At 40.1% G+C, this 27,982-nt stretch overlaps 1 protein-coding gene across 1 annotated transcript in view; it reads right to left on the reverse strand.

Annotated features, from left to right (window-relative positions):
- Positions 1 to 27,982, reverse strand: part of USP22 (ubiquitin specific peptidase 22) — a gene marked incomplete at its 5' end in the record, with an annotated part of 107,719 nt that overhangs the window by 67,060 nt on the left and 12,677 nt on the right. Inside the window, one exon of the mRNA XM_084270873.1 lies at positions 574 to 706. Within this exon, the coding sequence (XP_084126999.1) occupies positions 574 to 706 (133 nt within the window). The remainder of the gene's footprint in view (positions 1 to 573; positions 707 to 27,982) is intronic.

Consider the following 27,982-nt stretch of genomic DNA (forward strand, 5'->3'; position numbering starts at 1 on the left):
AAGGTGCTCCATACCAGTAGCTGTTTTCTTTTTATTTAGGTTATTGGTCACACTGGACACAAGAAACCAAGACAGGGAAAAAAAAAGTAAAAAACACCAAACCCAAAATTTTAGAAGCTCAAATAATTCCCATTGCTGCTTAGTCCTCTAATAGGAATGATGGGTTTTTCTGTAGCAAGAACAAAAAAGCTATCACGACCTCCTGAGAAAACTTCAATGAAATAAATTCTACAGTTGAAGGCACTAAACTTACCATTCTTCACTCTTGAAAAAATCTGTCCACACATATTTTTATTTTTTTTCCCCTATACATACCATTAATTCATAACTACTAAGATACTAAACAGTTAGTAATGATTCAAATTCTAAGTTGTGAATGAAAACCTGTCTGTGAGGCAGTGGATGTTTAGTGGCACTGTTTTAAACTTGGTACTTTAACCCAACACACAAATAAAATTGATCTCCTCGTCTACTGAGGCTGCTGTAAGAAAATATCACCTCACTGGCTTGGATTTGACAGGGATAATACATGGAGTAAGAAGCACCACTGGGTACATCAGGATGCCAGCTTACCTAAATTGTGTCGCTTTGTCTTTGCGTGCTCGTGAATATGTTTCTTTGTGAAACAGCCAAAGAAGACACAGTAGAGGCAAGAGTGGAGTCTGTTCAGGTGGGCACCACACATATGACAAATGCACGACTTTGCCTGAAATAGAGAAATGGACACAGAATATGAGTAACAGAAACTTATCTCCAAGTCCACTACATGGGCGCAGTTCCAGCTGCTAGCTTTCCCTTTCACTCAGTGTCTTTTGAATGCTGCAGAGCAATGGGGGAAGCAGGTCAGCCCCCTTGTGACAGAACCAATGATTAGACATAATAAGAGAGAAAACGCTTCCATTTGTCCAAAACATCTCCAAGTGTTGATCGGGAGCAGATCTCATCTAAGAGCAGACAATAGTGAACTCGTTTACACCCCACAGCCTGTAGTTTAATGAATGCTTCAAGCAGGGGTGAGCAGGCACTGCTGCTCAAACACACAATCCTACCATCTCCCCACTCCACTCAGGCATTTCTGTTCTGCTACCCACCACTGAGCAGCAGAATGACCTGCACAGCCACATGCAAGCCAGGAGAACGATGCATGTGAACCAAACCTGTCACTCTCCCCATACAAACGTGTATCAGTTCCTCCATCCAGCTCCCTAAGCCACACAACCCTTCACTGCTGGTGCAAAACCTCTGAGCATTACGACCAGTGCAGCCCAGGCTTAACGACACAGCAGCACAGATGCTGGTGACCAAGGGCCTCGATGCATCTGTTCTTGCTCGGTTCTTCAGAGCTGCTCCCCACTCACAGTCCCCCCACCTTGAAGCCACGGGCTTTGCTGTTCAAATGTCACTTTGCTGAGCTGGTTCAGCTTGTTAACCTGGAAGCTGAAGCCAGATTGAAACTAATTTTTTGTCAGGTTACTAAGTTCGGGGGAAGTGGAGTAAACTCAGAGCTCAGGGAAAGCAGATGCCCAGCAGGGAGGTATGAAGAGTGAAGAGGCAGGAATTTGGGGTGGTAGAACCCCAGCACAAACTCTGTATTTTCACCATACTGAGCAATTCAATCCACTCAAAAGCTGTAATACAGCTTGAATATTAAAACATTTGTGGGTTTCACTTCTCTGCTGGGAGATTCTGCCAGATTCATTCATTAGATTTCTTCATACCAGCCCATGAAATAGTGGCACAACATGAAACCCATACCAGCTGAAGTCACTTCTGCCACTTTCAGACTGTCTCTGAACCACGTGTGGAGAGCAATGTGCTGGCGGCTACTCCCTGGAGCAACCCAGAACAGGGAGGTATGTGATAAAAGCTACCATGATTCACTGGAAATTAATAAGCATATAAGCCCAAAATGATGGTTTGCATTCCTGTAACAATGCATTTTAACAAGCAGGCCTGGAGAAGAAAAAAAAGCTATTACAAGGTTAAGTAGACTTTTTGACTCTCAGTCATATCTGAAGCACTCTTTAAGCCAACAACACCCAACATTGTCTCTCAGCATTAAACTCAAGTACTTCAACAAGTCTTTCAAGAAATGATTTTGTCTAGTAAAAGACTTCAGAGAATTTCAGGGCTGAATCTCAACAACAGCAAAAACAATCCAAGCCCAGTACTATCTGACTGGAAGATCCAGACAGGAGAAATTCCTCCAAGAAATTCACTTTTCACCTCAGACAGTAACTGCTGTCAGACGTGTTTAACAGAACTTCTGTAACAGCTCAGACCTACAGAGATCACTTCCAGAGGTACAGCCTGGTGTACAGACTAATTGAAATTACTCCTCCTTTGCTTGTCAATAAAGCAGCACCTTTCTTCTCCAGATTAAAAACAGTAAGAATGAGAATTAGCACGTTTCATCAGAAATAACCTCCAAAGTTCTTCAGCAATATTTGTCCAGTCTGCCAGAACTTAAAATTAGTGCTGACTACATGATGCATGGGCTTGTTCTCCAGTCTGGTATTTGTGTCTTAGAATACTTGTGGCTGGTTTAAATAAATAAATAAATAAATAAATAAATAAATAAATAAATAAATAAAAATCAAAGCACCTTGCAGGATGCTGCACTGTCTAATTAATTTTCAAGCTTCTACAAATTAAGACTTAAATCCTGAATCTCCTATGTGTATCCCAAGTTCTCCTAAATCCTGTTAGATGAAAATAGATTGGTTGAATCAAACTCCCCACACCTACAGAAAGAAATATTTTAAAGTAGGAGCCAAAAAAAAAATTCACCACCACCACCAGCAATTTCCATCTTTAGAAAAATACTGCAGAACTGTCAAACTGTTGCCTAACGGTCGCTCTTTGGCTGCAAAAGCTAAATAGGATCAGCTTATCTGTTAAGATTGCTGCTATGACAACAACTCCAGCAACCACCTATTTTACTTAGCCAGTTAAAAATAAATTTTAGCATTAAATGTATTGTAAACAGATGACATAAGCATGTAAAACCCAATCATTTTAGGCTAAACCACAGAAAAGTCAGACCTTAAGAGTTTCTATTTCAATGAAAATTAAGAGAAATCAAACACTAAAAAAGCATTAAAGAGAAGTTCAATCCCCCATTTCAAGGAAGCTATTTATCCATATCCTCTGTGTGTTCACTAGATTCACCTTTGCTCAAGATGCTTTTTCTAAAATTGTATGAAAACAAGGTTAAAAGACAACAGAGCAAGGAAAGAAATCAATATCAAAAAAACATAGTGGCTATTCTTAACTAGATTAGCTGGCTCCTTTTCATCTGCCTGTACTTTTAAACAATTTGCTAAGTTAAAACAAAGCTGTCACCCTTCCACCCCACCCCAAATAATCAAATTATTTTGTTTCATAACACTCCCACCCCTGCTCACATCTCTTGAGGCTACAGTCGAAGAGGAAACAGAATACTGCACATGAGTAATCAGAAATCAGTTGGATCCATAAAGTTACAAGCTTGCTTTAAAACACAACTCAAGTGTTTCTAAAAAGCAAGCTAGGTCTTGCTTCTGGTCCAGATGCTTTGGGGAAGTCAACAAACATTTCAGCCATATCATCAATCTGTCCCTTCTCCTTTTCCCTGGTCTGTACTCCCAGATGGAAGAACATCCCTTCCTTAGACTAAGACACAAAAGTAGAGTCTTCAACTTCCTTCAGACCCTCTCCCATTATCATGGTGTTCCCCCCATCACTTTATCTGAATTCCTACTTGCTGCTTCTCTTTTATTCTCCTCATGCTCAAGTACTCCACTCTTCATCTTTAACCCTATTCTCTCCCCACACACTTAGTTCCTCATCTTACATCCCCAGTCTTCTTTCAGTCCATTGAGAACCTCTGCCTACTCCTTTTAATTTTGCTTTGATATTCTAACAAATTGTATACAGAAAAACAGGAGAAACCCTGAATATTTTCTTTCTGGAAGATTATAATCAGTTTTTCTAAATGACAGAAAACTGGAAAGAACCATCTTGCAAATACAAGCTGGGTATGCACACCCAGAGAGTAACTAACATTTCTGATACAGCTGCAGGAGTAACATCAGATATCCCAATTCCCTCTTCAGTGTTGTTTCCTCTACTGAGTGACAGTGGTCACTCACATGCTCAGACCTCAGTGATGGTTGTGTACCTTTTTTAAAGGAAGTTTAAACAGCCTAGCAAACAAGGATGCAAAACTAGTGCCCAACACACAAAAAGGGAACTTCTTGTTATCAACTCTAACACAGGTCAAGAGAGTCTAAAAGGCTGCCTGTTCCTGATATTGTTAATAGCTGTGATATGGAGTGAGTTAAAAGAAAGCAGCAGGCATCAGTAGGTCAAATAAACTTCACTGCTGACACTTCAAGTCTTCCCAAATTGTCAGAACAGCTTATTATTAGTTTACCACCCCACCATCAAAACAGCGGTGGCGAAAGCGAATGCATCCAGTGGGTGATGCTTTACCCTGGCAGTTCTCTGTCAGGCAGTTCTCACTCCTGCTCTCCCTTCCTGGCTCAGCTCAGGCCCCACCTAAAGCAAGTCCACACTGGGCATCAGTTGATCCAAAACCCTGTTTCAGCTTCATGCAGTATGGGCTCCTCGAGCATCTGAATGGCAGTTTCAAGCAGCAATATGCTATCCCTGCAAAGCAAGCTGCACACAACAGACCTCACCTACTGCAAACCATCCCCCTGCATTGCCAGCTATTTTAGAGGTAGCTTTAGAAGCTTATTTGTTATTTAACTGTGCATGAGAGAAAAACGGCTTTTTTAAGAAGTTTTCCATTAGGGTACTTAAAAAGAGTCTTGCCTCTTCTGCTCACACTAAATATATGAAAGCACTTTCAAAACAGAGCTGTCTTCAGCTGCAAGCCAAAGACCTCCTGCCTTTCAGAGTCCCCAAACCATATTCACCATAGAGGTTCAAGGGAAAAGATGAACTAGGTAATACTAACAAGATAGTGGAAGGCTTGGGAGGTTAAAAGATCATAAGGAAGGTGTTGCCATAACGTACATGTTCACAAGTACCTCAAAGCAGCAGATTCTTAAGGTAGTCTTAAAGGAGATACACTGGATCCCTAACAAGTGCTTGGTCATGCACAAACCCTTAGCGTCAGCAAAGTCAAACCTTCCCAACAGAAATCTACTTCAATTTCCCCACCTTTTAAAGTAAGTTTCTGTGTAAAACACCTAACATTCACCATCAGAAGTAAAAGGAGAAAGCACTTATGTTACCATAATCATTGAAAGTCTGGAGGGGTACGCTTCACTTCCCAGCCCCAACACACCTCTAACTCTTCAGGAAGAACTTTAATCTCTGCCTACACAGATGGAGGTGGATTTTCTGCAGCTCTAGATACAGACCTGTGTTCTGTACACAGGTCTAAGTGGGAAATTTTCTCTCCATATACGAGTTTGTCACCGTAACCTGCTTTGTTCCAAGATGAAGATTAGTGCTGCAGAAGCGTTACTTCAGCCCAAACTACTCCTTCCAAGGCAGTACTGAAGTGGGCTTGTAAGAAGGTGAACTCCAGGCTCAAAGAGACACTGAGGAGTCCCCACTCATGGCTGTTGAATTTTGAAGTAGGATTGAGAAACTATTCCAAAGTTAACCTCAGCCCAACCAGCATAGCAGTTACTTAAGCAGGAGAAGCTGCTAGTCCTAAAGCCAAGCAGCAAGATTTAACAATTCTAATGTTAACTGGCCTGGAAGCAGAGTATCTGCCATTCTTATACTCTGCCCCTCCTGTTAAAATTTTGTTTCTATGTTTAAACCTGCTTTGAGTTAAAACTAGATATAAGAAGATACAATAAAAACATTATTTTAGGTTCTATCCCCGTTTCCTGGTGATGCTTCCACACACTGGGGGGAGAGGCCACTTGCCCAGAGCTTGAAGAACCTGTGACAGCTCCCAGAAGAAAACTTTGCTTTCTTGAGTTCTTCATCCCTTACAGGGACATGAACACAAGCAAAGAGAGTGATTTAAAGTTTACAGTGTTAAATAGTTTTACAGCAGAGTAAGGGAAATAAAAAAAAAATTAACCCCCCAAAACAGAAAAGTCAGAGACTTTTGACTGAAACTTTTCAGATATGAAGAGCAAATGCCCTACTGGACCACAGAGCAAGACACTGAAGGGAAACTTAATAATTTCCTCACATACACAGAGTTCCTGGTCTTAACGTGCACATTTTAGGCACAGTCAACTCTCCTTGCCAGTTTTTGCCTCTCCTCTTCACCTTGCCATGTCTAGACCATACCCTGGGGCCACTTTTATTTTTACTCTTATACATCTGTGTTGCAACTAATTCTTGTCCAAATGTAGTGTAGGTACAGCAGCGTTCTGCTGAGTGAGGAATGGCTGCCCACAGCCTATGTACTGAAAGAAAAAAGTACAGAGACTCACAAAAGGTCATAGAGCCAACCACTGCTTCTTTCTTCACTGAAGATGGAGACCCTACAGCAATTCCAACCACAGTGTTTCTACTGCCTTGTGGGAGGAGAAAGTCAGTATTAAACCACAGCTGACAAGCTTTATTACCCTTGATTGCTCTTTGCACCTCAAGAGTAACAAATTCAGGTCAAATCTGCCTTATGACATTTCTATCACTTCTTAGTCTACATTAACTTCAAGATCCACTGTACTGCTGTGCTAAGGCAGGTATGCCACAGACCCATCATCCATCAGGATGGTGAGTGGGATATTTCATGTAATTAAATACTTGAAACTTCAATGCCACGTTCTTAGGTTTCAAGAAACAAAAAGAATTGATTCTGGAGTTCTCCATGGTATGGCATATAAATCACTCCTCCACATGCTGATAGGATGATTCAGAGTTACTCTGAGTCAGTGTGCATTTCTGACACATCAACTTTAAAAGAAATAAAAATCAACTTAAGTATTGTTCACTCACTTCCTGCAACCAAGACTTGATTATGACATTGTCCTATTACAAATGTCAATTATTTTTTAAAAAGATTAAGCTATTAGCACTGTAAATTGTTTTCAGGTCCACAATGGTCAGGGGTACCAGTAAAGGTTTTATTGCTACTAGCAAAACTTTTCACTAGTTACAGAATGTTATGGTTTAGGAAGTGTTCAGAAAGTCACCTTAAAAGAAGCCAAGTACGGGTAACTTCTAAAACTGAGGCATTCTAAATGTTTGTTTAGACAGCAGCAGAAAAAGGCAGTTAAGTATTTCAGGTCTGTTTAACAGCAAACGTTGAATCTAAGGTGCTCGTTCTGCAAGCTGGTATTTGCTGACTCCCATACTGCTGTCATGCACAGCTAGAGAAGGTGTCCACACAACTTTCTTTGTCTGCAAACAGGACATGTGGCTCTGACCATCTCAGGGCAAGTTTTAAGACAACAATATCACAATTTATAATTAAAGATTAAACAGCCTAAATAGCATTACATTTCTCAAACTGAGTGAAAACAAAAATATACCTCTATGACCATCTGAGCAGCTCTCTGTCCTTCTGTAGATTGGATTAACCAGGACTAATTCCAAAAAAACCTACTTCTGTCTGCAAGTGAAAAAACTGTAAGAGAAGGAAAAATTAAGAACCCTGAACACACTACACAAGATGCTAGAAAACAAACTGTAAAAACTTTTTCCTCTTCCAAATGGATCTAACTTCTCCATTACACCTCATTTAAGATGATACATCCCAGCAAAGGCACAAACTACCTGCCTTTCAATAAGGTAAAGTAGCACACATATTGAACTCACTCTTTCGTACTTCAGAATCATTTTATCTTGATTTAACCCTGATTCTGAGAGTACCTACTGCCAGAGAAAGAATAAATATTGTCTGCAATTCAAATTTTGAAAGCAATTCCCCTCTCTCCTGCCCCATCCCCATCTTCAGGGAAGATACAGTAGAACCACACAAAGGAAACAAGAGTTGTGGGGTTTGAGGCCAGTATCAGAATACTTTGAATGATTTGCTCAATTAATACCTTTTAGTCTAAAAGTTTTACAAGCACACCACTCCTAATCATTTTTAGTTGCCTATTTCCTTTTGTTTTGACAGATTATCTCCATTTCCTCACCTGGCAATGAAAAACTTCTTCTAAGTGTTCTGTGGTGCTCTTGATGCCCAGTTGACAAATTGTCTGGAAGCTGGAGAGAACGGGAGTTTACCCTAATTAATAAAGCTGCCTGAACTACCTTCTGTAGGAGCAATGGCTTGCCACAACAGCACTGTGGCTAACCCTCCAGGAACCAAAGCACTGCTGGCCAAGTATTTTGATTGGACCATGATCCCCATCCAGAGAAATAAAAATGGTAGAACTGAGTTCAAAAAGGAAAGAAAGAGGTCAATTAGGTTATTTCCAGTTGTTTAACATGTCTTCTCAAGTGTAAAATTAACCACAAAAATGACTGTGGACACCTCATAGTATTTGCCTTTGGACATACCAAACAATTGTATTTATTTTCTGCTCAAAAGGCGGGACGATGACACGAGGTATCGTGTTTTTTGAGTCAGCTGCACACCAGACACATGCTCTGTGCAAAAGTGAACAGTAACAAAGAACAAACACTGATCCAGAGACAGGACACAGGAGGAATGCAAAGGCGAACCCTTCAAGTTCACAGGGCATAAGCAGTAAGAGAGGGATGTTTGGTAACACACAAGATGAGAGGGTGAAAAGCCTGGAACTCCCACAAAACAGGTAATATCCCAGCATCCGCCAGCTTGTGAGTCAATCAAAGCATTGGCTTTCCTTCTCTAGACTGTACCACCAAATTGGAATGGATGTTACTGAGCAGCTCTAGAGCACCATGAATCAGCACATTAATAACTCATTTACATGGCAATACTGTCCCAGCCCTAAACTGGCCGGAGCTCATTCCCTATCACTGGTGAGGAAACATGAGTGACTTTTCACAAAGCAGCAGCACATGATGTGGAGAGTCGTTGATCTGAACTGAAAGAAGTAAGTGTGAAATAGCTTTGAGTCCATTAAGGAAAAGAGAGTAAACAGGTTCTCCATAAAAACTTTAAAAATACTTGTATACACAGCCAGTATCAACTAATATGGCTGGGCTTTCTGACCCCACACACGTTTCTCAATTCTTTCGTGCACTAGAGAACAGTGTTAAAGGCCATTTCCCCCCCGTACCTAAACCTACTACAGCTGCTCCAAGACTAGCCCAGAAATAAAACACAAACCAAAAACAAACCAAAAAAGTCTAACCCACCAAACACTGGAAGATATTTCATTAAAGACAACCCCTTTTTCCTCCCTTCCTTATCCACAAACACCGGATGAATTCATACAAAGATTGATCTACAGGAGTCAGAAACGCCTTCTTGAAGCATTTCTTCCAGAAAGAACCAGACCTGTTGAGGACAAATACTTTAGTTCTCATCTACTAAACTTGATCTACTAGCTGCTAACACAATATGCTGTCACATTCTAGGATCACCCTATCCTAAAGCAACCTTTCCCATTCCTAGGTGAGCTACTTCAAGTAATTTTTCCCAAGGATTCAGAACAAGAATAATGACTTTCTTTTAATGTTGTCTTTCATTTAATGAGATCAAAGCACCAATGAGGCTCTGCACTCAACAGCAGAGTGGAAAACATCAGTAAACTCATTTTATTTGTCCCCTTCCTACAGAAAGGGGCTGGTTTGAACTGTTCTGCTTCATCTCATAATTTGCACCTAACATGTATTTTTCTCAACTAAAGCAGGTGACTTCAAGCTGATGAGGAACACTCATATTATTTGTTCCACTGGCTTAATCGTAGGTGCTACCATCTCCAAATGAAGGGAGAAAGCAGCAGACTGAAGCGATTACATGTATGGACAATACTCAGAAGAGAGACAGTGCATTTTTCTGGATCAACTCTACACTGAAGACATGTTCTTGCACAGAACAATGTTGTAGCCAAAGTCTATCCAAGTTCCAAAGCCACAGCTTTAGTTCAAGGGCTCTTCTCAAGAGAGCAGTGCAAGTCAATCTGAAACTTCAGAGCTTTGATGAAATTAAGAATTGAGTTTGGGGGTGAATCAGAGGTCTAACTCGTTATTTAACCCGTACACACAAGATTTTTTTCCCTGCTCTCCTTACTCTGGATATGCTGTGCCAGGAACTGGACATTAAAACAGATTTAATTTTTTTTAAAGTAAACAACTTTTTCCAATTTGTTCCACATAACAACAGTGAGTAAAAGGCTGAAATGAAACTTAGGAGAAAAAAAAAGTTGCACAATTCCAGAGATAGCAGAAGCTTGGGGAGAAAATAGAAAGATATTCTGAAGATGTAATTTTTGTTTCCTCATATATGGTCATTGTAGTAAAAAGCTGCATTTCAACAAGAACAAAGCAGTTCTGAATTCAAATGACTGCTGCAATTGCTTATTTCCTTCTCCTTTGGTAGGTGCTCAGCCCCACCATAAGCATTTACAAATCTAAATGATTTCTCAAGTACTCCATAAAGATATATTTAAGAGCCTATTATGTTTTTAAACCATTTAAATAATGGATCTTGTTCGAATTAAGTTTCACGTCCTTCTACAGCAAGATTCCTTTACAAGTGGAAAGCCTATTTGCCTTGTGAAAACCTGTAAGCTGCTGGAGGTTCAAATGAGTGTGTCTCTCCCTGCATATACCCGATGGATGGCTGTGTTCTGTGTGGTGGTTTTATCTATTTCCTGCAATGCACCACTGCAGAGGAGAATTTCACACGAGCGCGCGAGGCTTGCCAGTACTGCAGGAGTGTGTTCTGAGATCCACTACAAAAATCCATTACCTTACCTCACCATTCCCCCACGTCAGCAAATCGGGGAAGTGTTTTTAAACGTCCTATTAGGTAATGTATTGATCTAGTCTGTCAGCACGTGACTTGGGAAGCAATTGGAGGAGCAGGCTCAACAGCCGAACCTGGCTGATGCTGTGCAGAGCCTTGCTAAACCCAGCCCATGCTGCAGAGATTGTTTTGCCCTGCTTAAAACTAAGAAATCCAATTCTTCTTGTGAAAACAGGTATGCTCTTGGGAAGTTTGCCATACTACTTTGATGGGAATGCTCCAGATAGCATTCTCTGAGAAATAAAAGGGAAATGAAACTTTAGGATACTGGGATCAAAGCCCTAAGCAAGTCCTACAGTCTCATTTGGAAAAGCATTGACATTCCAGCTATCTTTTCTTTAACTACTCTAGGATGCCCATAAAAATATGTGAATTTAATTAGTCCACATCAAAGTCAAAGCAATTCTGCTAGTAGGAAAGATGGACACAACGATGCCACAGCACAGATTCTCTGTGGCATGACTTATTTATGAGACAAATACTCTCATCAAAAAAGGAGACCAGCAGACAATGAGCAGCAAGAGAGTGACAAGAGTGCATCTATTAGCAGCTATTTGTTTTATTAAAAAAACCCCAAGCCACCAACAAAACAATGCAGCATTAAGAAGGGTAGATCCATTGTGGACCCTAACCAAAGAGCATTAGTCTGGTAGAAAAGATTTCTGCTTTTGGAAGCCTCCTGTGAGTTATGCACCATTCTGTCAAGGCTTTAAAGAGTTATTACAGATGATTTTATTTACTGTAGCAAAGCAAGCCAGCTGGTAGTGCAGAAGTTAACCCCACTGCTTACCACTTTTCTGACAATTGTGGGTTTCAATGATGATACATTTAACAAAACAGGCATACAAGCCAAATTCACTTCTTGCCATAAGAATAAAACTTCCTCTTTGTCTAGTAAGAGCTGCAGACAAGTTCTAGTCCCCTCACAGCATCTACAAGAAAAACCCTTGCAAAACAATAAAATAAACTTCCCTTTTGGTTTTACAAGAGCTATACAGAACATGTGCTGATTCTCCTTCCAAAGACAGACTTGCCCAAAGCACCACAAACCATTCCCAGGCAGCACATTCCCCTTAAAAACATGCCAGAAAACTGCGCTGACACAGAAAAAGACCATTAATCCATACACACTAAATTGTGTTCATCACAGAAGTAGTGCATCCTCTGAGTTTCAGAGTGAGTCTCTCAGAGAAAATAAGACAAAACAAAAGGTGCCTTCACTAGCACGAAGCATAAAATGGAACTGCAATGGACAAACTAGAAGCTTTGCTTGTCTAGTGCTGCTTATGATATTAAGACATCAGCACCTGAGGACGTATTTATGTTCATCTAGCTGTATACGTACGTATACTCTAGCCAACTAGGACATTACTGCCTAAGAACATGCAGAGAATGAAAGCAAATCCTCAGTATGCTTGCACAGAACATGCTTTGATATTTAGTAAGCTGAAGCTTACTATTTCCTCATACCTCAGTACAAAACAAATTAATAATTCATTTTACTAGAGGCCTTTCATTCACTAAAAAACTTCAATGTGAATTTGCAAACCCAAAGTTATGGAGGTAAGAGAGGCAGAACTGAAATTTACCCTTTAGAAGACTTTAAATTTATACAGATGGATGTTCTGAACTCTACAGACACGCAAGTCAGCTTAGAAACTGTTATTAAAGCAGTATGAACCCAAAATACCTTTTCTGGGAAAAGCGGTTTGGATTTCACACACAAACTGCTAAGATGAATGAAACCATCTTCAGGGGGGAAAAAGCCTGGGAAATAAGCACTCTCAGAGCAAAAATTTATTCTTTTTTATCCATCTGAAGATTGCTGTGGTCTCACAGCATAATTATTAATTGCAGTGTGTGTAAGAAGGCAGCGACAGTTTCGTAGCTAAGAGCTTCTGTCTTTTTACATAGGATGTACAGCCAATTATGTTGTTTTAACACTTCATTCTCTATCTGGAACATTAACTTGTTTTGCAAAATGTGTTCATTTTACCTGATGAATTGGGAGGAGAGGTGCAGTTGAATTGTTAATGCCTCTCAAGGTCAGAGCACATGAAATCCCGGCTCTGGTGTGCAAGGAAGGCTTGCATAAAGACCAGTTTCCAAGTGGGCAAATTTGAAATCACCTAAATGGAACCACCAAGCAGCAACCAAAACCCTCCAACCTGTCACACAAATCCCTCCAAAGAAACAAACACCACCCCCAAAACCCAACACAAACCAAAACCACATCACAGAACATTGTCAATTTGGCACTTACAGCATCTTGTCCGCATGTTAAGAAAAAAAATGCTGCCCTAACAAATACTTGCCATCTTTCAGGAACATGGAACTACAAAGACTCAGCTGTCTGCTCCCTTTCCCCAGCCCCTGATACCACCAGCACTTTGTTAATTACCTCCAAGCCATGAAGACACAGAAGAGCATTTAAAGTTCGTTACATTTGAAGCATTTTTAACTTTACTCGGCTGTTTACACTGAACATCCAGTGTAATAAACAAACTTTGTATTCTGTGGTTGACCTCTCCTATCTCTCCCATACTATCCAACTTCAAATATACATCGGCAGGAAATTCAAAAAAACCAAGGACACCATTTCTGGATGGTTTCAGAGTGCTGAGAAGCTGCAACTGCAATCTTTTGGCAAGGTTAATACTGTAAAGGTCACAGTGACTGTGAAGCACTTTCTGAATTTCTATCCCTCGTGTCAGGACTGTTAAAAACACTGCTTTTTTAGTATTTTTAAGTTTCAGTTATAATGCTGAGACCTTCCCCTCAGAAGTGAAGGATGAAAACCTCACAGGAGAAGTTCTCATTTCTTTCCTATTTTTACTTTGCTGGCCACAGCTTAAGAGAGCTCCTTCTCATACTCTTGATATTTTTTCCCTGCAATATCCAACCACACAACAATACTTTGGTTTCTTTTCTTCAATGTACCAAACAACAGCATTAAGTAAAAAGCCATATGTTCTCATAAATGCCTGTAGGCCCTTAACAGGCTAGATTTCACTTATTGGTGCCATTGCTTTGTTCAGAAGACCTAAACAGACAAATTCTGAATTGAGATTTTTGAGTGTAGAGAAACTCATCTAGTTTCTCTAGACAGACTTAACAGTCTATTTGGTACTTTACTAAAAGGAGTGGGATTCAGAGGGAGGAAGGTAGGAGGGTTTAAATTTAGTCATGTGCAAAAGCATGCCCTTTTAAAATAGTGTAATTACAAATGCAATTATTTGTATATTGTTGACATGGCACCAACAGTAGTTTTGACTTCAGGAAACTTAGTTTGCTTCTGATCAGGCACAGTTAAAACATGAGGCAAACCTGTAAGTGAACAGAGTTGACATCCAGGCCCTAGATCTGTCCAGTGACATTTGTGTAAAGAAAAAAAAGGTCCAGAGCCTCACTGGAATGCAATGCTTTGAAGAGCAACATGGAGAACTATCAAATAGATTCAAATCTTCATCTTGACCCAGCTCAGACTGCTTGCTTACAACGAATATGAGAACAGGAGAGTGTTTATGTGCAGGTCAGATGCCACTCACCCTAGCAGCAAAGGGAGAGGCTTCTACTCACAGGACCTTTAAACTACATGAATTCATTAGAAGAAAAGTATCTGTCTTTACTATGGTGAGAATAAACATCCAAACAGTGTAAAAGATGTGTAGGTTTGTTGTTGTCTGTTTTTATTATTGTTGTGGCGTTGTTTGGTTTTTATTCAAGTACCAAGCAGCTGCTGAATGTTGTAAGAAAAATCCTCTGGCACCCAGCAGCAGAGTGGGAAGTGGCCAGAGCTTTGTGTATTTGACTGGTTTGAATAATGTTCATACTCTGCAAGACAGCCAGAGAAGAGGCAAGCCTACTTCTCTCCTCTATGTCTGCACTGAGTGGGGCAACTGCAGCTGTAAACCCGGCCCAGGCATGGCCAGTCTGGAGGAGGGAAGCAGGAAGACTGGTGCATAGCCCAATCCGGCAGTGAAGGAGCTGGGGAGGTGAGGGGAGCTGTGCCAGAACCAGCACTGTTGCTGTCACCCACAAGGCCAGACAGGCAGAAGTGTAGGAGCAGCACTAAGGAGAGCACTGAAGATGGTGTAGCACTAGTCCTGTATGTAGTTACAGCTCTGCATCTCTTGAGAGTGAAGCCCACGTGACAGTATTGTATCTATTACAGCTCTCAGCCACAGTAAGACTTTGTCTACAGCTAAGGGCATACAACCCAACAGTCACGAAGTCTGTGGGCAACCACAGAACAGAAAAGAAGTATTCCTTTTCCCACTGGCCAATGTTTTCCCCATCATCAAGAAAGCATCTCCCATCATTAGCAACTGAGACAGAAAAACAAAAGCAGATGTAAGAAAAACAATGTTTAAAGTTCTTTAAACATTTGCTGTAAGATGAACAATCTTACAGCATCAATACTGTGTCACTGATGTAGATTTTTAAACAGAGTCCTGACTATTTTGAAAGAGAGTTTCTATCTCATGCTTCATCCTCTAACATTTACTCTGGTCATTCATAATTTGGATTAGGCTTGAAAGACACATGGCTGAATTTCAGAAAATGCCTGGAATTTGTTACCAACTTCAGAGGTAGCTGCAGGAATGCAGCAACCCTGACAATTAACTCATTGATAGAGACTACACACTGAAGGCAGGCACTTATCTTCTGTAGCAAAAGATACCGTGATGTGACAGTATTTTGTGCTGACCAGCCACACCCTGCTCTCTTCAGTTGTCTTCTCTACTTAGGGTTGAGCATTTCCTCTCCTAAATTCAATACAAACATTCCCTCCAGCAAAGGCTGATCACTTCAGCACCGTTTACATGCCACCAGTATTATTTCCACATCTTCCTTTTTAGTAGGCTGCTTGATTACATAATGCTCCCCACTGAAAACAAAAATTAGTAGATTATAGTGTTTGGATTCATTTATGGACATTGTGCTCCGTTTGTCATTTAATACAAAAAGTGTTAGTTTAATTTAAGGCATGGATATAAAAATTAGTTAAGACAAAACAAATACAGACTGCAGCAGCCAGCTGGGCTCAATGGCTAGGAAAGCTTATTAGGCAAAGCACATGCTTTTAGCTCAAACACACCTCTGCATTCCAAAAAGAAATCCCAGCAGGACAGCAAGCTTTTGCAACTCGGGGATAAGAAAAGCAAGCAGCAAAATTCCCAGGCTGTTAATTACAGTGAGGGCCCATTTCATAATATCAACAACGGATCTTTCTTCCTATTTGCCTCGCTCTTTAAAGGACAAAAAAACAAGAGCCAAAGGCACTTCCACCTCTGCCATTTTGCTAGCCATGTCTTTGCATGTCTCTAGAAAAGCTTCACCTACCCTCTACTGTTCCAAAGGAAGAAGATGCTGCAGAAAAAAAAGGGTGAAAATATAATTAAGTGCAGATAAAGTTGCTTTCAGGATGTAGCATATCCCCTCCTTCCTTGGTATCAAGCATGCAAGCATACCCAGAGCCAGAAGCATTATACAGTCTGTCTACATAAACATAAGTTTCTTTCAGAACTAATTAAGTTGTTAAAAAAAAATCTAATACCCCTATTAAAATATGAAAGATGGGAAGAAAGAATTTCAGCCAAAGCACTACCCAGTCCCAGCAAGATAAATTCAATCCACCCTATCGAATAGAGCAAGTGCTGAGCTTCTTTTTAAGGCCCTTCAGAAGAGAGGGACATACACACACCCAAACCAAACCAACAACTACCAACCCAACAACCACACCCCAAAACACAAAACTCTAACAGCACCACAACACTTCCATGGGGTAAATCCTCATCTTACAATTAATCTGGGGGTTCTGAGAACCATTTCTAGTAGTCAGCTCCAAATAACTGTTAGCAATTTTTTCAACACAGCTTTTACTTCAATAATTGAAAAGCTGAGGCTAAGAATTTTTATAAACAGGAGTCTTGAAACTATTTCAGTTCTTAAACTATTCAGAGTTCCACAGAACAGGAATCAAGACTGAAGGTTTCTGAATCAGTATCACTGTTTGATTCCATGATGCATCTTTCTGACAATACTTCAGAACACATAAATACATTGCACCACCTTCTCACAACAGAACACTGTCCATTGAAATACTGGAACTCAAGAGAAAAAAATTTAAAGGTGCTGAAGAACATTGTAAAATTCTATTTAAAAATAGCTTGTAAATCTCAGCAAAAAGACAAAAACCTGATTTTAAAAAGAAAAGCAAATGGATTCACTCTGAGCAGTTTTAACTACTGCCATTATAGATGTCAGATCAATGGAAGCATTCAACACACAATACTGTCACCTCTCCGATGCTCTACTAGTTATAATGTCTGTGCCCTGTAAGCAAGAAAAGGTAACACTCTACATAATACATAACATTTTCCACTTCTTCTTGGTGAAAACATTAAGATTTCTATTAAAGATTTAATTTTGTCCACTGCCAGAGAGCTAAAAGAATGGTATTGTGAAATAGAAGACAATTTGCTTGTCAAACTTAATTAATTACTCCAGTTATTCTTTGATTAAACATGCAAAAATTAAGAACACAGAGAAAAGGTTTTCTAAGAGGGGAAATCTATCTGAAAGTTTGCAGGCAAGTTCAAGAGTTTTTCATCAGTGCTTTGAAAATGCCTGGGCATTTCTTTCTCAGTAATGAAATAACTCGTGGAATTAAAGTGCCAAAAGACTTAATCAGAGCAGAATTTCCTGACATCCCATTTCTAATAATCAAGTGAATGCAGTGGTAACCGATGAGGGCAGTGGTAGAACAATACTACCTACATGTGTTTGGCCCAAAATCTGCACTAGGACTCCCCAGCTGACCAATCCCAGGTAAAAGTTATCTCCTAAGAAAACTAAAATAATTATCAAATATGTTTATACTCCCCATGACTCTTTGGACAAATGTTTTTGTACAGCAAACTCATCACTATAGTTTTTCTACAGAAAGGTCAAATGATAGCAAGTAAGCAGGAATAGCTATTTGTATATATCCCTTAATTCTGTAAACCAGCTCAGTTTTTATGTTTCAAGGAAAAAAAGATATTATTTTCCTCTCTGTAACTTGCAAAACCAGAGGAGCACTGCAACAAGATCAAAACGATTTCAGCTGACTTAACTCCTATTTCCCATTTCCTCCACTGGCTCTGGGGAAAGTTGAGCTTTTGAAAAGAACTGTCCCGCATCTGAATGCATCTGAACCTTCCTTGTCAAATAAAAACACAACCTGGGTACAAACCTACAGATACACACACGTGTTAAAGTGTAACCATTCTACTTCGAAGACAGACAAGGGCATTTGAGTCTCAATTTCCTGTGGAGATAGTTTCAGAGGGTACTTTATGTACTCCTTAGTCTCAAGTACACACTGAGCTCCAGGAAGCCATTACAGATTTTCTCTCCAAAAATGTCCAAACACCAGTTTAGTTTGTATGATGGAAAGAGATCTGGTTTTTGCAGAGGCCTTGCTCTATTTATGTCTTCTTATATTAATGCCACAGACATTCAGTAGTGAGCATCACACACTTGGACAGAAGCGTATCTGTTTCTGGAAGAGCAGAAGAGACCTTTAAAGAGATAAACGCACAAGGGGAAACTACAAGATGCTCATCAGTTACAGAGTGGGATCTGGAGCATGTGCACCTGACATATCAGTAGCACGTAGCATTTTAGCAATAGCAGTACCTGCAGAAGATGCTTGAAAGACAGGAAGAAGAGTCTGCTTCTGCACTACAGGTTATTGCCAGCAACTCCTCGTGCACACACCATTGATTCACTCAGACATGACAGTCAGAACTACATTTACTGTCACGTTTGTCAAGCATAAAAAGAAACAACTTTGATTCTACCTGACATTAGCAAGTACAGCATGTTCATTAACACTAATAATTAAGTTAAGTAGTGTTTCTTTTACCAAGACAGGATCTGTACAGTAAAGCTGCAGATTGCTTTCAGGAAAAAAAAAAAAAACCCTCAGATAGAATTTATCTTACAGAAGATTTTAAGGGTACTTGGGTCCACATGCATTTCATGTATTCAGTCATATTAGTAATTGTGTGATCTAAATAACCTATTTGGAAAGCAAAAGTCCTAGATCTGAGGGCTCCCAACTGAAAAGGCACACCAGAACTCAAAACACACACTGGGGGAACAAATTACTTTAACTCCTATAGCAAACATGGCTGAGCTATTTGCAGACAGTAATTGTGACAAAATCAAATCATTTTTTTGATCAGAGATGGGATGTCGCTGCCATCTACAAAGCCAGACTGGGCTGCAGACAGTGACCTCATAATTCTGTTTAATGGAATCTCACTTTACCTGGCTGCCATGGTTCAAACAAGCTACAAGAAAAGGAAGTGTTTTTGCCAGCTTAACTCCCATAGTCTGTGTAGTGATGAAGCAGAATCCACTATTCCTCTGGACAAGACTTGAGGGCAGCAGAGCTTACTCAAAGCTGTGAAGAAATACCTGCTTGAGTCTCAAAACAGGACAGGAAAGTAATACCAAACAACCCCTGAAGTACAGCCTCAAATTTGACACTGCTCCAAAATGGATGGGGCAAAGAAGGCCCCAGGATTCATGTACGTGGAAAGAGATTACTACAGCAGAAAATACTGACATCTTCATGATAATCCTAAAATATGGGCCTTCTGCACGTGTGGAGACACTTATGCTAATAGAGTAACTATTCTGTGTACCAATGTAAAACTCTGCACAGTATTAGATTTTATGAAAAGTTTTAATTGAAAATAAGTAACAAAGCTCATCAAGTCTTTTAAATTCTAAAAAAAAAAACCAAACAACCCCAAAAAGCTTTACAGGGAAAAAGAGCAGTAGCTGCAAAGCCTCACAATCCACTGTGCAAACAAGCTGCTCTGTTATTTGGTTTTAGAATGTAAAATGGTCACCTGAAATAGAAGGGCTTTTACAGCTCGTACAGAAACCATTCCTGGACTAGCTCAACAGTCCTCCCTAAGGCATAGCTCCTTGAACATCAGGAGTTCAAATTCACAGGTCAATATGTACAGAAGTAAGCCAAATCCTGTTTCTTTTGCAAGGGGGCGGTGTGCGGTCCTAGGTAAAGAGGAGGAAGATAAGGCAGTCCTATACAGATGGGTTCCACCTAAGACTGCTGGAAAAGCAGATAATGGGTTAAAAAAAAGAGAAGTCGATTTAGAGAGAAGAAATCATGATGCAGTTCTTCAGAGAAGGGATTTGCAAGCATTTCAAGATGGTCAGCTGCAATACCTTAAATTACAGATTTGCTATGTTTGATACATATCCAAAACACAGCCCATCCTTGCAGTCATTGCACTGCACATCCAGTATAAAACAGCTTTGGAGAATTTTTAACAAATCCTTTGCTATTTCAGTTGCAAATTAACTAAAAAAGCAGGTCCTTTCCTATTTTACATATCAGACCTCTAACAGTCAACATAATGAAGACTCTGAACAAAATACTACAAGGAGAGCCAGAAAGATTGCCCCCTTTTTGCTTTTCTAATACATTTTTGAGAAGAGACTAAAGAATGGTGCTCTACAGTAGTGACAACCTTTCAGAAGTGGCAACTATTCCCAGCATTCTTCAACAATTCTTTGGGAGGGAGCAGAACAATTGTGTATACATTTACAATAACACTACCTGTTCTTTGTGGCAGTTTCATCTTTCCATCTTTACAGCAAAAGAAGATACTCTCTCTCTCCTTGGACAGCTACATTCTGCTTCTACTGAGGGAAAGAGAGAGTCAGAACAGTAGCTATTTCAAGGGACAGCAGTTCCTTATTCCAAAGGTTTTATGCAGCTCTTTTGCTGATGAGTATTCTCTTAGACAACACAATGAGGAGAAATTCAGAGTAACCATTAATATTGTGTGTGATTAAAAAACCCTACTAAATTCCTTTTAATCAAATAAGGGGGAAATAGTAACACTGGTAGACATGCACATCCAAAGAAGTAACCAAAACAGATAAGGGGGGTGTGTGGAGAGGTGAAGTTACATATGTGGTCTAGTTGTGCTGCTCTGACAAAATACAGCAGACCTTGAACTGTCTTTAATTGATCTTTAAATTAGTAAACCTGATCCTTACAAAGGCAGAGAAAAAACAGATTCTGTAGCATGCTGGATACCACACACCTTGAAGTATCTCATATTACCATTCTTTACTTCTCCTTCCTCAAGGTTAAGTAAATAATCATTGACTGTACATGTATTTTTAAATACATATACACAAAAAAACTTAAGTAAAAAACCCATGGCAACAAGATTCTGTGCAATGAAGTGTTAAACCCTCAAAATTCCAACTGAGACTTTAAAAAGTTAAGATTTAGAAACACGTTTATGTTGGCTAAAACCAGTCTGAGCTCTACCCAACAGCAACATCACAAAAAAGCAGTAAGTGTTCTTACAGGCTTCTAAACACCAAAACACATTTTCTCATCACACAGTTCTGCTCTGTCATGATACGAAATAAAGTTCAGCCCAAGTCTTCATGAGATGCTGAGAATCAAATGAGAAGTAAATTTTAAAACTATTTATATTTGCATTAACAACATGTAGATGCAGTCATTGTCTGACTAATAAAATGGTTTCAATTGGAAGGGACCTCAGGACCTGTTTAGCCATGAGCACAGACACCCTCCCCTAGGCCAGGGTGCCCAAAGCCCCATCCAACCTGGCCTTGAACCCTGCCAGGAATCCAGGGGCAGCCACAGATGCTCTGGGCACGCTGTGCCAGGGCCTCCCCACCTTCACAGGGAAGAACTTATTTCGTCATACCTAATCTAAATCTCCCCTCCTTCAGGCAAGGGCTGCTACCCCTTGTCTTGTCCCTCCCTGCCCTCCTCACCAGCCCCTCTCCAGCTTTCCTGTACCCCTTTAGGTGCTGGAAGGTGCTGTGAGGATTATCACTAATGCAAGGGAACAGGGACTGTGCAGAGTGCCAGTGCTCAGAACTGAACGCTGACTAACAAGCTAAGTAACATTTTTCTTGTTTTATGGTGAAGATAATACCATGCAGAATCTAAAACCTTTACCAAGAGTAACTACTGAAGCAATCTTTACATACATTTTTTGGGCTTTAGCTTTTAAAAATTAATTACCTACAGATACACATACATCTGCATTAACACCACCATGTGAGGCCCTGCCTGACAGAGGAGACAGAACAGAGCAAGACATTTAACGAAGCAGCACAGGCCTAAAGGCCCACACACCTCAAACAGACTGCTAGCAAGACTAATAAAATTAATGCTTTGTTTGTTGACCATACATGAATTACAATTACAGTTTTATTGCTCTATCTTTTGTTCAAATATACCCCAGTGTACCCTGGCACAAATCTACGCTTCAAAAACCAACCGAGTAATTAGAAAAGCTGTAGAAAATTAGTGTGTTGAGTAGTATTTCCATAATTTTGCCTATGAAATTACTAACAGACATTAGATACCATGAGCAGTGCTTCTGAGGGACATAAGAGAACACTCATTTGGTTTTCCAATTTAAAAAAATTATTTCCAACTGGCTTCCCATCAGCCAATATATAATGTTACTTCACGATTCACTTGAAAAACAAGAAATGGCAGTAGAATGAAGAAATCTTACATGCTACTACAGCACAGAAGTGACAGGCTCTTGTTCCTCAGACTGACAGAAAAATTTTAAGTGGGTTCAAATTTGAATTTCAACACACAGATGCACCAATGAAGAAGTTACCAGTTATGTTTAAAATGCAACTCCACAGCCTTCGCACAAGATTTCAGCGTTTCAAAGACTGAGAAATCAAGGCCCATCCATACGAAAAAGTTGTGTTCATGTAAACGAGGAGATTAAGTCTACCCAGTAATTTCTGCTGACATCATAAGGTTCTTCAGGGAAATGAAACCTGGCCAACAGTGCTTGTGCCAAGGCCTCATGTTAACAACTGGTATGAGAAGACACTTTGCTGGGATGGACAGAATTGTCTACGCTACCAAAAACTCCTCTGACCAAGTCAAGTGAAGTCCTATTTCATCTTTGAGATACAGGGATAGATGGACCTGAACAGCACTCTGGCTTGTTCTGTGCTGCTTCAGTAGCTAACAACTCAAGCTACTTCCCTGGTGTGTCCTCGCTGCTTACACTAGGGGCTTCCTGAACCACCAGTATGATGACACTCTCTTCCCTCATCATCTCCCCACCCAAAATAAGAGGTTTCGCTTCCAAGGCTTCTACCTTCCCTCACTTTATATTAGACATTGTATCTCTCATTATTTTCAGTTTACTTACTTTCCATACAGAAACTGAAAATGGTTTATTTTGTTGTTGTGCTAGAAGGTAATTTATATCAAGTGGATGAAAGTGCAAGACTGAATTGCAGAGGCCCAAACAAGCCAAAGGAGAGATGGCATGGGTTCTATATCTCCTACCTTCCCTTTTGAATTTCAGTTCTCCTCCTCAATCTATACGGATGGTATCCACAGTTTCCCCTTCAGCAGGGAATCCATCTGATGCAACCTCAAAAGTTACCCAAAAGGGAAACAGCAATGGGTATGACTCCAAAAACTGCCCCAAAGCTGCAGATGACTGAGGTTTGAAAGGGATGAGTTGAACCAAACAGATAAGCTTAATGCTTCCTGTATCCCAACAGAACAATTGAATTTGGGAGGGGGGAATGGCCACTTTGGATGAATATGTGAAACCGCAGTCTCCCTGGGAAAGAGAGAACCAAGGTATTTATTATTTGCTTTCCTTGTTCTTCCCCATGCTACAGGAACATAAGCATGTTTCAGAAACTCTTAGTAATTTACTGCTCCAAACATACTAACAATATTCCTTTGCAGAGGAGGCACACTTCTTGGTATGCTCTTCCATGGATCTACCTCACCCCTGTTTCCAAACCGAAGACAGACTTGCCAACACTTTCTTTTAATTAGACCATTAGCTGGTATATTAAGAGCTCATTAAAGCTCCAGAACCCTTACCAAATTTAACACAATAGCAGAAGTTCTCATGCTTGGTGCTGGAAAAAAAAATTACTATGATAAAGAACCAGAGTGCAACGTGCATTATGGTAAGAACAGAGACCTTGCCTTGCAATTTGTTCTAAATAAATCCCTGTTTCTGCATTACAGAAGCGTTAGCAGTAATAAACTGAACATCTCTTAACACATTCAGCTTCGATCTATCACTTACTCAGACATGGCAGTGGAGCCCAGAGAACTCAACCTTTCACTAGTTGGCTCCGAAGAGGCTACCCCAGCCGCTGAATGTAGTTGTCTGGGCCCTTAAAAGCCTCAATATAAGAAAAATGAAAGGCTAATACATATGCACAAACCACAGCACTGGGAGTGACAAGGGAGTGAGGGAGAAAGTGAATTATGAAGTCTTTTACCTGAGCAAAAACCAGAACTGCCTTGGCATACTTCACTTGAAAAACCAGTTGAGAGCTTAAAGCGAAACCAGGGGATTCTGGAGAAAAGTATTAGAATTGCAGATCACCAGTAATCTCACATAGAGAAGAGCAAAAGTATTACACGAGATCCCATACAGACTCGTAGTTCTGAACTCTTGCTTTGTTTCTATGGTTATAAACACATGCCATGTTTTGTGGACAAATACATGGTCTTTAGCTTCACAGTGGGATTAAACAAAGACTTTGAGAGTACTGCCTCAGGCCCCAAGAGTACCTCAAGTCGCTTAAAAGCTATCCCTGCCAAGTACAGAGGTGGCTTACTCAGGTCTAGAAGTCCTTCCTAGTTCTGATTTTCAGGATAGCGCTTCTTGTAATCGGATGGTGCCAATTCTTGAAGCACAAAGAGTGAAAATTAGTTAAGTCTACACAGCACACATTATTTGGGTGATACAAGAGCAAACTTTACAACACCAAATCTTTGTCTGGATCAAACCTCAGGAAACACATTCATAATAATGTAAATTCTATGGCAACTTCGCTTAAAATGTAAGAGAGGATAAAGTTGTTGGTGACACAATGCCTAGACACTGGACACTGAGATTTATGCTGGAAATGCACTGGGAAAAGCATATTAGCAATTTTACATCTCACTAAATCAGTAAGCCTCACTTCCTGGTAATCAAACACCACCATGCAGAAAAATTTAGGCTTTTTTCAGAAGCTGTCAATTAAATAACTTGCTTTTTTTCCACAGCACATGCATGAGGGCAAATGTTACATTGTTCTGGGGGACCACAAATCCTGTACCAAAACACTCTGCCTCCTCAGAGCTCTACATCACCTCAGAGACAGAACAACTACTGATGGAGGGGCTAGTAGAAGCCTTACAAAACACAGATGTGACCAAGTTAACAGTGGTGACCTGCGCTCTGTGATCCAGCTTAGAGTGTCATCTACCAGTGAACCAAAGTGACAAGGCGTTTGTAAGCTATAGCCATACGTTCCAGGATCAGAATATGTCTCCTTGGGCATTTAGAGCAGCACAGAATAAAAATTCCACATGAGATAAAATTATAATCACCTAACCCAGCAACAGTAGTTGCAACTAAACCAAGCCACATGTTGCAGGCCGGGGCTTTGCCGCCATTTTCAAATGCTTGTGAACAAAGTTTCTCCTCCTTTCCAAAGGCCGTAAGGACACAGATGGGAGAAAAAGCTATCGTTTTTCAGGCTCAAGCCAATCTAGTCATTGGCACACATTCTTAAAACATAAAAATTCCACAGCACCCAGCTACTGCAAGAGAACACAACTAAAACAGAGAGGGGGATGCTAATTCCTTTTTCACTTCCTCACGCCCTACCTTAAACGCCTTCCTTCCTTTTTACTCTGAACACAAAATAGAACTTCCCTACAAGCAAAACCAGAAAAATTAGCCACAATCAGAAGTACATCTACCTCTTTACTAGTGCTCCACAGGAATGTGCTTCACTATACAACAGCTTTTCCTCCCTGAAGTCAGAGCAGCCATAAAAAAGGGGGAGGGGAGGCTGACTGCACTAGCTCTACAGCATCTGGCTATGCAATAAGACTCTTGAAATAATTTTCTCTAGTGTAGCATATCGCCAACAAATCTGGCAAGAAGCAACTTTAAGCATGTGTTGCTGTGACAGCAATGAATTATCACCCCAGTCTGCAGCAAGATTAACACTTACAACCTTGGCATGAAGAGCAGTCTGCTCAGATAGTGTGTCAGGAGTAGTGCTCCATGATCGGACTCGAAAGGGTGGGCTCACGTTAAGAAATTAAGAGCACAGAAATGCAGGCGTTTGCCTGAACTGTAAACAAACAGATAATTGCTTGGGGGAAATGCAATGTAGAGCCAAAGCAGAAACACTAAGTGGAACTCAAGGTATATAAGGAAAAAAGAAAACAAAAAAACCACCAAAAGAGCCCCTGAAAAGTAGTCTAGGATGGAGGATGTGCTCCAAAGAACAGTCACAGAACAGAAGAGAGAACAGCTCACCATCTTTCTCCTGCTTAACACAAAGTGCTTGGTCAAACCAACCTGACATGAAATAAGCAACTCCAAAAACTACGTCTAAAGAGTAGGAAAAAACCCAATGACCAAGTTCAAGTTACTTACATTGAGTTACAGAGTTTGTTACATCTTTTTGTGTGCAACACCTGTCAGGTGCAGATTCAAGAATAGCTTTGGCTTCACTGGAAGGTCAGAGGTAATATTCCATCAAAACCAACTCTACAGGGACTCCTGTTTGACAGATTCTTGGTCTTCCATTCCACATTTTCAAACAATGACCACAAAGATAAGAACCCAAAAAAAAAAAAAAAAAAGCTCCTTACTACAAGTTTCTTAAAACAAAACTGCAAGGTGAAGAGAAGAAAGCCACGAAGCTGAAGAGAACTGGGTGGAATCTCCTTCCTGCTTGAACACTCACTTCACTTAGACCTTTTGCTTTGCAGGACTGGTAGGACTATAAAAAAGCATTGCCTCTGCTCTTTGATCTGGTTCACTACAAATTCTTCTATGAACATAGTTAGGAAATTCCACCACTCACCAGCTTTGACTCTAATGCAACTTTGCACCATGAACCAGAAGAAAAGTGTAATATTAATGCTGGTAAAATTGATTTCACAGATTATGTGTTCTACTTTCAAGACTTTAACTTGAAGGAAATACTTTAAGTTAAGCAGTGTGAGCTAAAGCATATGAATAGGTGAGGTTAAGGGATTCAGCACTGAGGAAAACCCTGACAAAAGGATTTAATCTTTTAGGGAAAAAATATCTAATTTATGAACTATTATTAGCTGGATATAAAACTACGTTAAAGTGACAGGAGTAGTCCAGTGGGCATGACAATCATGGAGGTTTTACAAAGAACACAGCCTTCTGTGTGACAAAAGGAAACGTAACATCATTTCCTTGAAAAGCTTTATTTCAAACACATCCCTGTAAGTAGATGTAACATGTCTCTAAACTCTCAAATTTTACAGCACAAAAGAGAATTAAAAGAACAATATATGTTGAGAACTCTTAAGGAAGTGATTACAACACATCTACTATCTTGCTATAAAATTAGCTCCAATTCCCTGAGATTAGAAGCTTCTTTGTAAAAAAAGAAGTAGCAGAAATGTTGTTTAGCAAAGAGGAGTAAACACTGAGTTGAAGCAGATCCTGTAACTGAAGTCAGTTTGGAAAAATCTACTTTGTAAAGAAGCCAGGAAAGTGCATTTAAAAGCTTTTCAATGCTGGCTTGTAATGAAAAAAAGGAATGCTGTATTGGCTGGGAAGACCCACGGGTCATAGTTTAGTGTGAAGTGTCCACAGACCCGTCCCCAGTCTTCTGGGGCAGAGTGCTACCACTTCAGCTCCACTGGACCTCTCAAACACTAATTAATTAATTAATACTATCCAGAGAGATCACACTTAGTGCTGCCATCTATGGTTGATCACTCAGGAAAACAAAACCCCCGAATTTATCATAAAATAAGCATTTCCCCATTAACCCCCACAAAATTACCAGGGGGATAAAATACAAAGTTTGGGTTTTAACTCCCCCAGAGCAGCTTGTAAATTATTGTTCACTATACTTTTCTTCCTAGTATTTAATTATTTCAAGGTAGTGTGTCTTGCATGACAGACAGAGCCTTAAATCACTCATCTTCACTAACAAGGAAAAATGGTAACTCCCACCCAAGTCTATGGAATGTCCTACAGGGTCACAAAGCAC

This window comes from Gallinula chloropus (genome assembly GCF_964237585.1).
Source record: "Gallinula chloropus genome assembly, chromosome: 15".
NCBI lineage: Eukaryota > Metazoa > Chordata > Aves > Gruiformes > Rallidae > Gallinula > Gallinula chloropus.